The sequence below is a fragment of the Arachis stenosperma genome, chromosome 5, assembly GCF_014773155.1.
Source record: "Arachis stenosperma cultivar V10309 chromosome 5, arast.V10309.gnm1.PFL2, whole genome shotgun sequence".
NCBI classification, from domain to species: Eukaryota; Viridiplantae; Streptophyta; class Magnoliopsida; order Fabales; family Fabaceae; genus Arachis; species Arachis stenosperma.
Window position 1 is genome coordinate 11,932,423 of NC_080381.1, and position 14,723 is coordinate 11,947,145.

Below are 14,723 nucleotides of genomic sequence, written 5' to 3' on the forward strand. Positions count from 1 at the left end.
GTCCACAAACAAAGGATCCTCACTAAGAGTGACGCCCTAAAACAAGCAAAACCTTATATTCTAATGAAGAGTGTTTGGAGCTAATAGGATTTGTAATGTTTAGTCATCAACTAGTCATCATCAATATTTTTAATGATGTGAGATGATATCTAATAGTGTAGGATTAATATTTTTTTATGATTAAGTATTGGTCAGATTTCAACAAAAGCGGTGGCCCTCTAAACTTTCTCTGTTCTTCTAATACCTCAACAAAAAGCTTGCATCACAATCTCCATTAGTTAACCACATGCATGCTAATAGGTAATTATCAATTAATAAATGTGATAAGTTCTCTAATACAAAGAGAATGACATTTAAGCACCTCCAATAGTATGATTCCGTACAGTCAATTTTACCATTAATCGAGAGTTTGATACCTATTTCTTCTCCTTAACGAAAAAGCTTGGTCCAATGTTAACTGTTTGGTCTCCAATACCTCTCACTCTCAGTTCCCATATGAACCAAAATGGCACAGCAAGTCCACCAATAATAAAAGCTTAGATAATCATTTTTTTGTTCTTTTTTTTTTTTTACTTTCTTGGCACATATAGCAATCTCAGCCTCTAAGGCATTCCAAAGTCCTCCAAGTCCTTATCAGTATATTGCTTAAAAGCCTTGATGTAAAAAAACTTCATTACCTAATTAACCCTTGTTTCTTTGTTATTTTATCCACTCCTTAACAAACTGATTTGTACCCTCCAACCTAACCTTTACACCAATTTTGTATAAATACTAGTTCACCACCTTTCTTCACCTCCATGGTCTCTTCCACAAACAGAAGTAAAGACATATATACAGAAGTTGTCAAAGAGAAAAAAAAAACATATAATGGCTGCAGGGAAGAGCTTCTGCTGTCAAGCATCTTTGTTAATACTACTATTCTTTGTCTTTCTTGGATTAGTCTCTTTTCCAGTTGAAGCTGCCATAAAGAAATACCAATTTGATGTGAGTTATCTGAATATACAATATATGTGCATATATACATAAATGGTCATTATCAGCAAGCATTGTTATTTAATTTGATGTAATTATCATTGGTGACATTATATATCATATATTCTACATACACAGATTCAAGTGAAGAATGTGAGTAGGCTGTGCCATGCAAAACCCATTGTAACAGTAAATGGGAGGTACCCAGGGCCAACTATTTATGCTAGAGAAGGAGACAGAGTACTAGTCAATGTCACCAACCATGCACAATATAATTTGTCAATTCACTGGTAGGCTATAAGTTTTAATAAATGACTAAATTCTCAAAATGATATATGTATATATGTGGATGATTGATTATAATATATTATTACAGGCATGGACTTAAACAATATCGTAATGGTTGGGCTGATGGACCAGCTTATATTACACAATGTCCAATTCAAACAGGTGGCAGCTACACATATGACTTTAATATCACAGGCCAAAGAGGAACACTGTGGTGGCATGCTCATATTCTGTGGTTGAGGGCTACTGTGTATGGTGCAATTGTTATCATGCCCAAAGTTGGAACACCATTTCCTTTTCCACAGCCAGCAAGAGAATTTGAAGTTATTCTAGGTAATTGGTCCAGTTTCTGGATCATAACTAATAGTTAATAGTTCATTATAGTAGACTTTGCAAGTTAACAATTCAATCATTAAACAGGAGAATGGTGGAACAAGGATGTGGAAGAGATTGAGAAGCAAGGGAACCAAATGGGGTTACCACCAAACATGTCAGATGCACATACAATCAATGGCAAACCAGGACCTCTATTTCCTTGTTCTGAGAAACGTAAGGAAAATCTACCAAGTTTTAATCTATCACTTTTGTAAAAGAAAGAGTTGTAGTTACTAATAGAGCATGCAAATTACTCAATCTTCTGATTACAAATTTATTTCATTGTTATGTTTGTTAGATACGTATGCAATTGAGGTTGAGAAAGGCAAAACTTACCTGCTGAGAATCATCAATGCTGCCCTCAATGACGAACTCTTTTTCGCCATTGCCGGGCATAACTTCACAGTAGTTGAGGTTGATGCAGTTTACACAAAACCATTCTCCACAAATTCCATACTAATTGGACCAGGACAAACCACAAACGTTTTGGTCCATGCCAACAATGTTCCAAGCAGGTATTTCATGGCCACAAGGACCTTCATGGATGCTCCAATCCCAGTTGACAACAAAACTGCCACAGCTATACTCCAATACAAAGGAATTCCAAACGCTGTGATCCCTTCTCTTCCTCATCAACTTCCTGCTAGCAATGACTCAGCTTTTGCTCTGAGTTACAACAAGAAACTCAAGAGCCTTAACACTGTACAGTACCCTGCTAATGTTCCTCTCAAAGTTGACAGAAAACTCTTCTTCACCATTGGTTTAGACAAGAATCCTTGCCCAACATGTGTCAATGGAACGAGGCTACTTGCTTCATTGAACAATATCTCATTTGTGATGCCACAAACCGCACTTCTTCAAGCACACTACTTCGATATCAAGGGAGTTTTCAAGACTGATTTCCCTGACCAGCCTTTGAGACCTTTCAACTACACGGGTGCTCCGTTAACAGCCAATCTTGGAACTTCAACAGGGACAAGAATCAGCAAGGTTGCTTTCAACTCCACGGTGGAGATAGTGGTTCAAGATACCAACCTCCTGACAGTAGAGTCACACCCGTTCCACCTTCATGGTTATAACTTCTTTGTTGTTGGAACTGGTGTTGGTAACTTTGATCCATCTAAAGACCCTGCAAACTACAATTTGGTTGACCCCATTGAAAGGAACACCGTTGGAGTTCCCACCGGTGGTTGGGTAGCTATTCGTTTCAGGGCTGATAATCCAGGTATGTACCTCTTCACGAAAGAAAAATAATAAAATTCTAAACTTTTTTGTTACTATATTATGAAAAGACTTATTCCAAAAGATTTAAACTGTTAAGAAGATACACTTAAATTATTTTGATATTATATATGGATATATAGGTGTTTGGTTCTTTCATTGTCATTTGGAGTTGCACACTGGTTGGGGCTTGAAAACCGCATTTGTTGTAGAAGATGGACCAGGAGAGGATCAGACTGTTCTTCCTCCACCAAAGGACATTCCAGCATGCTAATAATAATAATGATCATAAGCCAGATTGTGATTAAGGGAGCTTAATTGACAGCTATAAAAGGTTGTTGTCAGCAGGCTCAAATTGTAATGTTTGTGTTTGTGTGTAATACTTGCTGCAAAAGTTGCAGTTTTGATTTTTAAGCAAAGGGATTAAATTTGAGAAATATTGCAAGCAAAGATTTGGATTATATATTAAAAAAATGTTACATATTCTTTCTGTAATTATATATATTATTGTTGATTATTATTATTTTTTGTTTCTCATTCATCATTTAAAATTTTAACTTCCCTTTACGATCGAGATTGCTATAAAAACTTTCTTCACGATTTCACCAAAGATATTTAAAACGATATAAGTAATATATTTGCTTATTACATAATAACAAGTTTAAGTGCTATGCTATATATGATCACAGGTTATACGCATTCATATGCTTTTAAAGAAAAGGAGGTAATTACGTACTTTAAGTGTTGGAACACTCCCTCGTGGCCACATGCATGATTATATGGGGAGTGGATAACATAGTAAAATGATTGCAACTTTTATTTGTTGTTGTTGGGGTGATCTATGGTAGTTTCTATAAATTACACATATTTTAACTACTTAATAAAAAAAGTAGGTCTTATTTCTCAATATTTTACATTTAGATAATTTAGACATAAAATTTATGGATACCACTCATATAAAAATGGCAAAAACAACTTTGTTTTTTAAGTTGTTTATTTGGCTTTAGTAAAAAAAAACATACTATAAAAAACATAAATTAATAATAAAAGTATAAATTATGAATAAAATTAAAGATTTAAGAGAAAAAATAATTATATTAATAATTCTAACTAATATTAATTTAAATGACACTGAATTTCTTAAATCTATACAAAATAATGTTTTTTCAAAATCTCAATTTTACAATAAATTTTATTTAAATAAAGAATTCAAAAATAAATAAAAATTACTAGATTAAAAATAGATTAACAATAAAAATTAATAAATTAAAATATATATCTTCAAAAATTTTAAAAAATTAAAATTATAAATAAAAATTCAACTAGTAAAAAATTATTAAATTCGTAAAATGAGAAAAAAAACATCAAAATGATAATAAAAAGTGAAAATAGAAAATAATATTATAAAACTTATAAAAAATATTTTAATAAAATTTGTGTTAAAAAATTAAATTTTAAACGGAAAGGAAAGCAGTTCTAAGGTGATTTTGGAAGGAATAGAAATCAGAGTGAACTCTATTATTGAGTAAAGAAACTGTAAACTAAAAACTGTGTTTACATCAACACAAGATATGCTATATATAGCATTAGCTGCTAACAGAAAACAGAACCATTCTATTATTTAACCAATCTGAAAGAACCAATCTTGAGCTTAAAGAAATAATCTTGATTAACCATAATTCAATATACTCTATTAGCCTCCCTCAAAATTAAAGTCACTTCTTTGGAGTTACTTTAACTTTGCTTCTAAACTTCTTTGGAGTTACTCTATTCAGCCTCTGTTGAAGACCTACTCACTGATGACTGTTTCCTGCTGGAGCATGAAATGAGGTTGGCTCCAAAATAAATGCAAAAACCATAAGTGGATCTTCTATCATCTAAATCGGAACCCCAATCAGAGTCTGAAAATCCAAACAACGGCAAATCAGTGCTAGGATGAAATATAAGGCCTTAAGTTGCTGTTCCAGCCAAATACCTGAGAATCCTTTTAACACATTTTCAATGAGATGTTACAGAATTCTGCATGTATTGGCTGACCTTATTTACTGAATAAACAATTTCAGGCCTCGTCCATGTTGCATATTGCAAAGAACCAATTATGAATCTGTATAAGGATGGATTTTCAAATATATCTGTACCCTCTTTAGAGAGTTTAGCTGTAGTAACCATAGGAGTAAGTACTCCATCTGCCTCTGCCAAACCAGCTTTGATTAATAAGTCTTTTAACATACTTTTTTCGAGACAGACGATATACCCCTGAGGATAATTGCTGAGCTTCAATACCCAAGAAGTACGTGAATTCGCCTAAATCTTTCAATGAAAATACACTGTGAAGTTTATTGATAGTGTCTTGAATTGCTGTTGGATCACTTCCTGTTATCAAAATGTCATCCATATAGACTAATATATATAATTTCAAATGAGAAGTATGTTTCATGAATAGACAATGATGTGATTTTGCCTTAACAAATCCAAAATTATCAAGAGTAGCCAGTAGCGGAACTTGAAACAAATTTTTGGGGGGCCATGATAGAAAATAATTATCAAAAAACTTTTGATATGAACTCCATTTAAGATAAACTCGTCTAATTTCATCTCTCTGATTTGGATGCATGATATTGCCAAATTTAAAGCCGTTTTCAAGTCTCGTTCCAAAAAATTAAGGTCAAACTCATCAGATGTAACTTTTGAACTTTTGAAGGTTGTATCTCACTTTCTTCGTGATTCATTAAAGTAGAAGAACTATCTACAGGTGTTGATATTGTAAAATTTATATGTTCTCCTTTTTAAATATTAGCCTTCTTCTTAAAAAATGTATTAATTCTTTGATTTTTTATTATTATTTTATATAAAAATTGGAATATATATCATATAGAATATGTAAAGAAAAAGTTAGAAGGACAAATATTAAAATTTATAATATTTATTGAATTTTTTATCAATTTATACAAATACAATAATATTAATACTTATTGAATATTCTATTATTTTTTATCATATAAAAAATTAAATTAAATAAATAGTAAAATATAAAATAATATTAAATTAAATAAATAAAAATATCTAATTCTTTATATTTGAACTTAAAGGTAGAGAGAGTGTTGTTTATTGAATTTATTGGGTACTTTAAGTCATAGTAAAGTATGTAAACCAATTGAACTATTTTTTATCTTTTAAAAAAGTCTTACTAATTTTTTTATAAAAAGTTTGGGGGGCCATGGCCCCCCTTGTCTGAACTAAGCTCCATCACTGAGAGTAGCTGTCGATTTCAGAAACCAGGCTTGAGGAGCCTGTTTAAATCCATACAAGAATTTATATAATTTGCAAACCTGATTGGATTGACCAGAGTGAAAACCTGGTGGTTGTGTCATCAAGATAAACTCATTTAGATCCCCATTTAGAAATGCATTGTTAAAATCAAATTGACGAATCTGCCAATTATAGGACATAGCTAAAGTAATAACGACTCTTATTGTTACAGGTTTAATAACAGGAGCAAAGACTTGATCAAAGTCTACTCCCTCAATCTGATGACTGTCTTTAGCTACAAGGCGAGCCTTATACTTCAATATAGTTCCATTTGGATGCTTTTTGATGGCAAAAATCCATCTGTAACCAATGATTTTTGCATCTATGGGTGGGTCAACAATGGACCAGGTCTGAGTTTTCTGTAATGCATCAGTTCTTCCAACATTGCTTTATGCCAATGTGGAGATTGTAAAGCTGTAGAAACACTGTTAGGAGTATTATGAACAAGATCAGTGCATTTATCAACAATAGAAGCAAGTGCCTTAGGCTTAGAGATACCAACTTTCAATCTAGTTATCATAGGATGCTTATTAGTTGTTAGAGGAGTACTCGGATTAGTACCAAGCTGAATTTGAATATCTGAAGTAAGGATACTATCCTTATGCAAAGATTTATAATGAGGATGAGTAAAAGGAGTGACACATGGTGACTGGGATGTGAATTCAGCATCTGAAGCAGATGCAGATTCAAATTTATATGATTGTGTATGGTTTTGATTTTCATTAAAACCAGTGACAGAAGTAGGAATGTTAGCATTTGTGGGAAAAATATTATGATTAGTAGAAGACATAGTTGAAGATGGTGAAGAAGAGGTGTTGGGGTTCTGATCAGTAGAGGTAAAATTAGGAAAAAGTGATAGTGATATAAGGGAATTGTTGTTTTGGAAGAGTAGTATGGGAATTTCATTTCATCAAACACAACATGCCTAGTTATAATGATTTTACCCAAGAAACACACACAAGTCTGATTTGAAATTAAATTTGGTAGGAAGGCTTGAGACAAGGATATGTTGCACAACCAAAAACTTTAAGAAAGGAATAGTCAGGGCTATGATTGTGGAGGATTTCAAAAGGTGAAATAGAGTTAGTATTAACAAATGGTAATCGATTTATAATGTAAGTGGCTGAAAGCACAACATCATCCCAATGAATCAAAGGGAGAGAGACTGCAGCTAACATTGCCAAAACTGTTTCTATAGTATGTCTATGTTTTCTCTCTGCCTTCCTATTTTGTTGATGTGTGTATGGGCATGAGAAGCCATGAGATATACCCTGAGCTGCAAGGTATTGTGTAAAAGAGTGAGAAAGATATTCTCTTCCATGCTTAGTTTGAAGAGCTTTTATCTTCAAACCTGTATGTTTTTTAATGTTAGCTTGAAATTGAAGAAATGCTTGAAAAGTTTAGCTTTTTGAATGCAAAAGAAAAACAGATGTGTAACGAGTAAATACATCAACAAATGAAACATAATAATCGAAAAATAAATCATAAGTCTAAATAAGTCATCTCTAAAGGAGCAGAAAAATTATAATTATCAAGAGAGAAAGGTAGGTAATGCATCTTAGTGTTGCAACATGAATCACATAAATCTGATTTTATTGAATTAGTACTCATAGGGAGATTACATATTTTCATTACAGAGATGACTGTCTTAGAGGCACAATGGCCAAGTCTATGGTGCCAGAGATTGTATAAACTGGATTGAGTATTTAAAGTTAAAGGAACATGATTACTATGACGAGATATGTATGAAACAACATTAAATGTAGGTCTTTGAGGCTGAGAAATGATGATCAAACATTATTAAAATATATATTAAAAAATTAAAAATATTATTAAAAGCTTACTTAATTAATTTCCAATTGGTTGGTTAATGATTTTTGTTCAAGTGTGGATGAAGCAAATTAGTTTTTTATTAGGTCAAAGCTACACAAGCCCAAATAAATCATTAAAGAAAATTCAGCTTTGGACAAAATTAATTTTAATATTAGTGGTTGAAGATTGAAACAGAAAAATATCTAAAATGGCCCATATCACAAGCCCATGATGAAATCAAAATTGATGAATCAAAGAAAAGAACCCAAAGACTTCAAAGCATATTTCGGTTACATGGAATCCAAATCTCAACTCAATTGACTTCATTCCTCAAGTAACCAAAAGCCTAACACGTGACTCCATGTCTTGGTAACTGAAAGTAAAATTTCAATTTGATTTAATTACATTGAAAACCTTACACATTACTTTTGGTCTTGGAAAATGGAAGTGGGATTTCAATTGAATTTAATGTGTTTTGAATGCTTCCTTCGAAAGTTTTCTCTCTTTTCTCTCCCCTCTCTTTTGCTATCGGTCACGTCCATAAATAGAGAAGAAGATAGAAGAAGTTATCAGAAGAAAAAGGCTATTGAAAATCTTTACTACAGAAAGAAAGATTTTGGAATATGGCTTCAAGATTTTGATGCCAAGAAAAGAAACAATCTGCCTCGGTGAAGAAATAAATATAAGTTGAAAAAGTTTAGTTCCATTTTTGTTTATCAAAGAAGAAAGATAGCCACTGTGCTATACTTAGGAAGAAGCAAAAATGTAAGGCAAGAAGCTGTCCTGGGTCAGGAGCTCATTAATGGTCCAAATTCTTTCTTGGAGGCAAAAACAAGATCAAGAGTTCAGATTGATTGAAGGAGCTTGATGAAAAAGGTTAAGAAAGATGAGGTAAGCTTGCATGCATCAGCCTCAATTCTCTCATCTCTCTCTCTGTTGAAACCGCTGCTACTCATTGGTAGGAGAAGAAGTTGCTGGGTTAGGGTTTCAATCTTGGAAATTTTTCCTTCTATATTAAGGGTGAATGGTCAATGGTTGAAATCAAGGAGAGAAAGTGAAAATACAGAGTTCTCATAGCTACCCAAGTTTTCTGAGTTCTTCTCCTTCAATGTTATTCATTTTGTTTTCTTTTTCTTAGTATTGTCTGTCTGAATCTCTGGTAAAAGGCAAACATTATGAGGTTTGTAAGAAAAAATCAGTGAGAGAAAAAAGGCAGTGAGCAATATTAGAGAAAAAGTCATAAATATCTCAGACTTTCTTTGTACATCTATCTGTTGTGTTTCATGATCCTATGGGAATTTCCTTACATGTTGGGTTAGCACTTTACGATTGAAAGCTAGATTTTGAGTTTTAGTCAAATTCAGATTGGGTGTAGAATCTGGATTTGTCCCATATATGAATGAGTAGTTTCTAGGGAGATATTGGTGTTTGTAATGTTGTAATAACATAGCGAAATTTCATCATTGTTGTGATGGAGACTAGATGTATGCCACATTGCACCTAGTAGCTGAACCATGATATATATGGTATTAATTCTTTTTCTCTACTCCTTTCTCTGTTTCTGTTAATTAGGAGACAAAAACAAAGTGTTTCTCAACTCGAAACGAGACAAAAGCATAAATATCTCTTAAAGTTTGGTTGAAAAATCATAAATTGAAATTCAGCAAAAATGGGCTAAGATTTAACACCTCCTTTTCTTAGCCACTGATTACTATCATACTCCATTCTTAGACGTCCCTTCTCCTTGGTAACCTGAGATTTGACAAAACAAGAATGAGCATGAAATTCAAAGAAACAAGAATTATCTTGTGCAAATTTTTGCACACTGACCAGGTTTCTTGTAATGTCAGGCACATGCAACAATTGATCAAGTATAAAGCGTTTATGTGAATTAAGATTAACAAGATATGTTTGACCGTGGAAGAAATATCACTACCTGTACCATTACCTATCAAGATAATAATCTGAAGACTGAATGAAATTGTGAGCATCATATATAATGTGGTGTGTTGCACCAGTGTCAGGCAACCATGATGAATCGGAAAGGACTGAAGGTGTAGCATGTAAGCCTGTGGCTGATGATATGACGAAGTAGGAGGAGTAGGATTTGAAGAAGAGATGTATATAAAAAAATAATATACAGAACACGAAAACTATATAAAAGAGATGTATATAAAAGAATAATGGATATAACATTCTTTAATAAGACTTATAAGAGAAATAATGTTTATACTAATTTTTTACATTTTTCTTATACATCTTTATTTTATGACGTAAAAGAAAAAAAATTTATTTGTTCTTTTCCATTTTTATTAATCACTTTTGATGAGTTTAGAAAACTCTAAGCTAATATTTATGATGACTAAATATTATTACTTTGATCAATAACAAAAATATTAATTCACATATGTTAATAAATTAATTTTTGCTATGCAGGTATGTTTGGACCAAAAATAAAAGAATTCTGGTACAAGTCCAAATTAAAGTTAACATTCAGCATTGTTACAAATTATTTTGCTCTTTATGGCTGAAATTATGTTTATGCCAATTGGACCAAGGAAAAATTCCAAACCCAAATAAAATCAAGCTCCAGCCTTGTGCAAAATTATCTTATGAATGAGTGGCTGAATTATTTTGCTTTATTGGGTCAAATTGATCCATTATTGCTACAAGCTCAAGTTAATCATGTTTTGCTATACACTCAATGCATGATCGGAAAACAATTAATCAGGAAAGCAAATGTTGTTATTGCTTTATGCCTTCAACGGATCTCACAATTCACCATGTGATAGAATTCAAATTTTATTAGAATGAAGTTAATAAATGCATTGGAACTATGAGAGAGAAAATTTCATTGATTTGATTGATGGCCTTAATGAAAGGCACGCTACCAAGAAACAAAAGGGAAGTGGATATTTAATTTATTGTGTCTAAATCCTTTAGTTAATGTTCATACTTTCCATTCTTCTCTCTCTGCTTCTAACCTTCGGTCATAACACAGAGAAACCATGGAAGCTAAGCATAGCCACCGAAGAGAAAAAGAAGCACGCTACAAGACCATCAAAATGATGGCACGAAAAAGAAAAAGAAAAGTATAATGTGGCTAAGATTCTCATTACTTATGGTAAGATTTTGTGATGAGATCTTGGCTTTTTCATACCAAAGTTGGTTGAAGAAGATCTTGGCCAGCAAGGTGAAGATTCTTGGAGGGATGGCTTGTCTCTGATTCTGCTCAACCACCACAGGAAGTAGCTAGGGTGGCTACGTGATGAAAGAGGCAGAGATTGGAGCAGATGAAGCCATCATCATCATGAAGCATCAAGGGCCAGAAATTCATCTTGGAGAGCAAGCCAAGGATGGAGCGCTCGAATTGATGAAGAGTAATGACCAAGGAAGGACTAGAGGTAATTGCATGTTGGGTTTTGCATGGGTTATCTCTTCTCTCTCTCTCTGGCCGAACCGGTTTTGTTCTTGGAGAAGAAAAAGTTGGCTTGGTTTTTTGGCTTCAAAGGTGGAGGCTTCCCTCTTCTATAAAAAGAGAGAACAGCCACGGGTTGAAATAAGGAGAAAGTGTGAGAGTGCAAGGCACATGGTTCTCAGAGCTACCTGAGCTAACAGATTTTTTTCTCCTTCAATGTATTCTGTTTAGTATTTTTCTGTTTAATTTTGTCATGTCTTGAGTCTTATGGAAAAAGGCAAACAGTGAGGTTTGTAAGAAAAAGCCATAGAGTGGAAAAAGGCAGAGAATGCAAAATTAAAAGAAAAAGCCATAGATGTCCTTAGAGTTTCTTTGTACATTTGTGTTGTGTTTCATGATTCTGTGGGAATCTCCTTATAAGTTGGGTTAGCACTTTACAGTCTGTAATTAAGAAGATTATAGTGAAATTTCATCATTGTTGTGATGGAGACTGGATGTAGGCTGCACTGCACTTAGCAGTTGAACCAGGATATATCTGGGTGTAATTTTTTCTCTCTTCTACTCCATTTTTGTTTCTACTGCACAGGAGCTAAAACTGAAAAATATCTCGTGCCAAGTGACGAGACAAAAATAAAAGTCTCGTGGCTAGGGACGAGACAAAAATCAAAAAGTCTCCTTAAAGACCAGTAAGTGTAACCAAGCAAAAAGGGGGCTAAGATTCAACCCCCTCTTTTCTTAGCCACTGAAAAACCATCAATTGGTATCAGAGCTTAGTCTCAAAGAGATCAAGCTTTGTGGCTTGGAGAAAAGATCCAGATGGCAGAAAGTAGTGGCTCAAATCTGGTGTCCTACAACCTTACAGAAGGACAGTCAAGCAACAGACCGCCTCTTTTCAATGGGAAAAACTACACCTATTAGAAGGAGAGAATGAAAATATTTGTGCAAGCAGTAGACTACAGACTATGGAAGATTATCCTGAAGGGTCCTCAATTTCCAACCACCACAAGTGCAAAAGGAGTAGTTTCTCTCAAACCTGAAGCAACCTGGACCGAAGAAGATAGAAAGAAAGTAGAGTTAAATGCCAAGGCTGTAAATTTACTCAACTGTGCTATCAGCTTCGAGGAATACCGATGGGTATCACGATGCACCACGGCAAAGGAAATCTGGGACAAACTGCAAATCACTCATGAAGGAACCACCATTGTGAAGAAGACTCGGATAGACATGTTGAACAGAGAGTATGAAATGTTTGCAATGAAGGAAGGAGAATCTATTGATGAACTGTTTGAACGGTTCAACTCCATCATTGTTGGCTTGGATGCTATGGGAATAACACATTTTGATTCTGTGCTTGCGAAAAGAGTGTTGAGATGTCTCACTAAAGAGTGGAAAACAAAAGCCTTAATTATTTCTGAGAGCAGTAGCCTTAATTCCATGACATGTGATGATTTGAGAGGAAACCTTCTTGCTTTTGAAAACACTTATTTGAAAAAAGATTCAAACAAGAAAGGAATTGCTTTTTCTTCTATAACTAACCCCCTGGATGATGAATCCAGTGATAACTCCTCTGAAAATGAATTTGTGTTGTTTGCCAAAAAATTCAGAAAAATGGTAAAGTTCAAAGGCAAAGGCAGTAGCTCAAAGAAATTGAAGAAAGACCTTAGCAAAGTAACTTGTTACAACTGCAAGAAAATGAGGCACTTCAAATATGATTGTCCCAAGGTAAAGAAGGAGGAGAAACTAAAAAGAGGAAAGAAGAAGGGACTGATGGCTTCATGGGAAGATTTGGAAAATGACTCAGATGATGATGATAAGGAATCCGAGACCAAGTCACAACCATGTCTCATGGCAGATCACATAGATCAGGTATGCCTAGCATCCAAACGGAAGAAAAATATGTGGTACATGGACAGTGGATGCTTTAAGCACATGACCGGAAAGACAACCTTCTTCATAAAGTTTGATGAATATAATTGAGGACTTGTCACTTTCGGTGATGATGGTAAAGGAAAGATAGTGGCCATTGGAAAAGTTGGTAAAAGCTTTTTATCTTGTATAAATGATGTTCTTCTTGTAAATGGTTTGAAACATAATTTACTTAGTGTAAGCCAATTGTGTGATTTAGGATTTGAAGTTATTTTTAGAAAGTTTGTGTGTTTGGTTGTCTGTGAAAAAACTGGGGATATTCTTTTTGAAGCTAAAAGAGGCAACAATGTGTATGGATTAACTCTTGAGGACTTGAAAGAACAAAATGTAACATGTTTTACTTCACTTGAATCTGAAAAATGGCTATGGCATAGAAAGTTGGGTCATGCTAGCATGTTCCAAATATCTAAGCTAGTAAAAAAAATCTGGTTAGAGGAGTTCCTAAAATCAAATTTGATAAGGATCTTACTTGTGATGCTTGTTAACTAGGCAAACAAGTTAAATCCTCTTTTAAACCAAAAGATGGAATTTTAACCAAAAGGCCATTAGAGATGTTACACATTGATCTTTTTGGTCCAACAAGAACTCAAAGTCTAGGAGGTAAACACTTTGGTTTGATAGTAGTAGATGATTACTCTAGATTTGGTTGGGTACTTTTTCTTGCTCATAAAAATGATGCTTTTCATGCTTTCTCAACCCTTTGCAAGAAAATTCAAAATGAAAAAGATTTAAAAGTGGCCCACTTGAGAAGTGATCACGGAAAAGAATTTGAAAACCAAGACTTTGAAAAATTCTGTGATGACTTTGGAATTACTCATAATTTTTCATGCCCTAGAACACCTCAACAAAATGGGGTTGTTGAAAGAAGGAATAGAAACCTTCAAGAAATGATTAGGGCTGTGTTATGTGAGAATGAGGTTCCAAAGTTTCTATGGGCTGAAGCTGTAAATACAGCATGTTATATTTCGAATATGACCATTATTAGAAAAAGGGTTAAAGAAAACTCCTTATGAGCTATGGAAAGGAACCCCTCCAAATCTTAAGTATTTCCATATTTTTGGATGCAAGTGTTTTGTGCTTAATAACAAAGAAAATCTTGGCAAATTTGATCCAAAATCATATGAGGGCATGTTTGTTGGATACTCCACTACTAGCAAAGCCTATAGAATTTACCTCAAAGATCATAGAACTATAGAAGAATCCATACATGTCACTTTTTGTGATTCTAATTTAATTTCCAGTGCTGTGATAGATAATAATTCAGATTGTGAAGAAGCTGGAACAAGCAAAGAAAATCCCAAGTCTGCCTAAAATGAAGAATCTGCGAGTTCAGTTTTGTCTCGTCAGAATGGAGGAGACATTTCTATTTGGTCTCCTGAGCCAGCAAGAGAAACTGAAACAG

General features: G+C 33.7%; 1 protein-coding gene across 1 annotated transcript; it reads left to right on the forward strand.

The window, feature by feature from the left end:
* The first annotated feature begins 860 nt into the window (after positions 1-860).
* On the forward strand, positions 861-3,296 carry LOC130982411 (laccase-11-like). The gene is made up of 6 exons (XM_057906409.1): positions 861-984; positions 1,111-1,262; positions 1,349-1,593; positions 1,681-1,809; positions 1,934-2,860; positions 3,000-3,296. Exons 1-6 carry the CDS (start codon positions 868-870, stop codon positions 3,128-3,130), a joined length of 1,701 nt encoding a protein of 566 aa, XP_057762392.1. The 5' UTR covers positions 861-867; the 3' UTR covers positions 3,131-3,296.
* The last annotated feature ends 11,427 nt before the right edge of the window (positions 3,297-14,723 follow it).

What these genes read in the sequence shown, in the direction of transcription:
- LOC130982411 (XM_057906409.1), top strand. Translation starts at nt 868, where the DNA reads ATGGCTGCAGGGAAGAGCTTCTGCTGTCAAGCATCTTTGTTAATACTA. An exon ending in TAAAGAAATACCAATTTGAT is followed by an intron (nt 985 to 1,110) that starts GTGAGTTATCTG and finishes CTACATACACAG; the next exon opens with ATTCAAGTGAAGAATGTGAG. An exon ending in TTTCAGGGCTGATAATCCAG is followed by an intron (nt 2,861 to 2,999) that starts GTATGTACCTCT and finishes ATGGATATATAG; the next exon opens with GTGTTTGGTTCTTTCATTGT.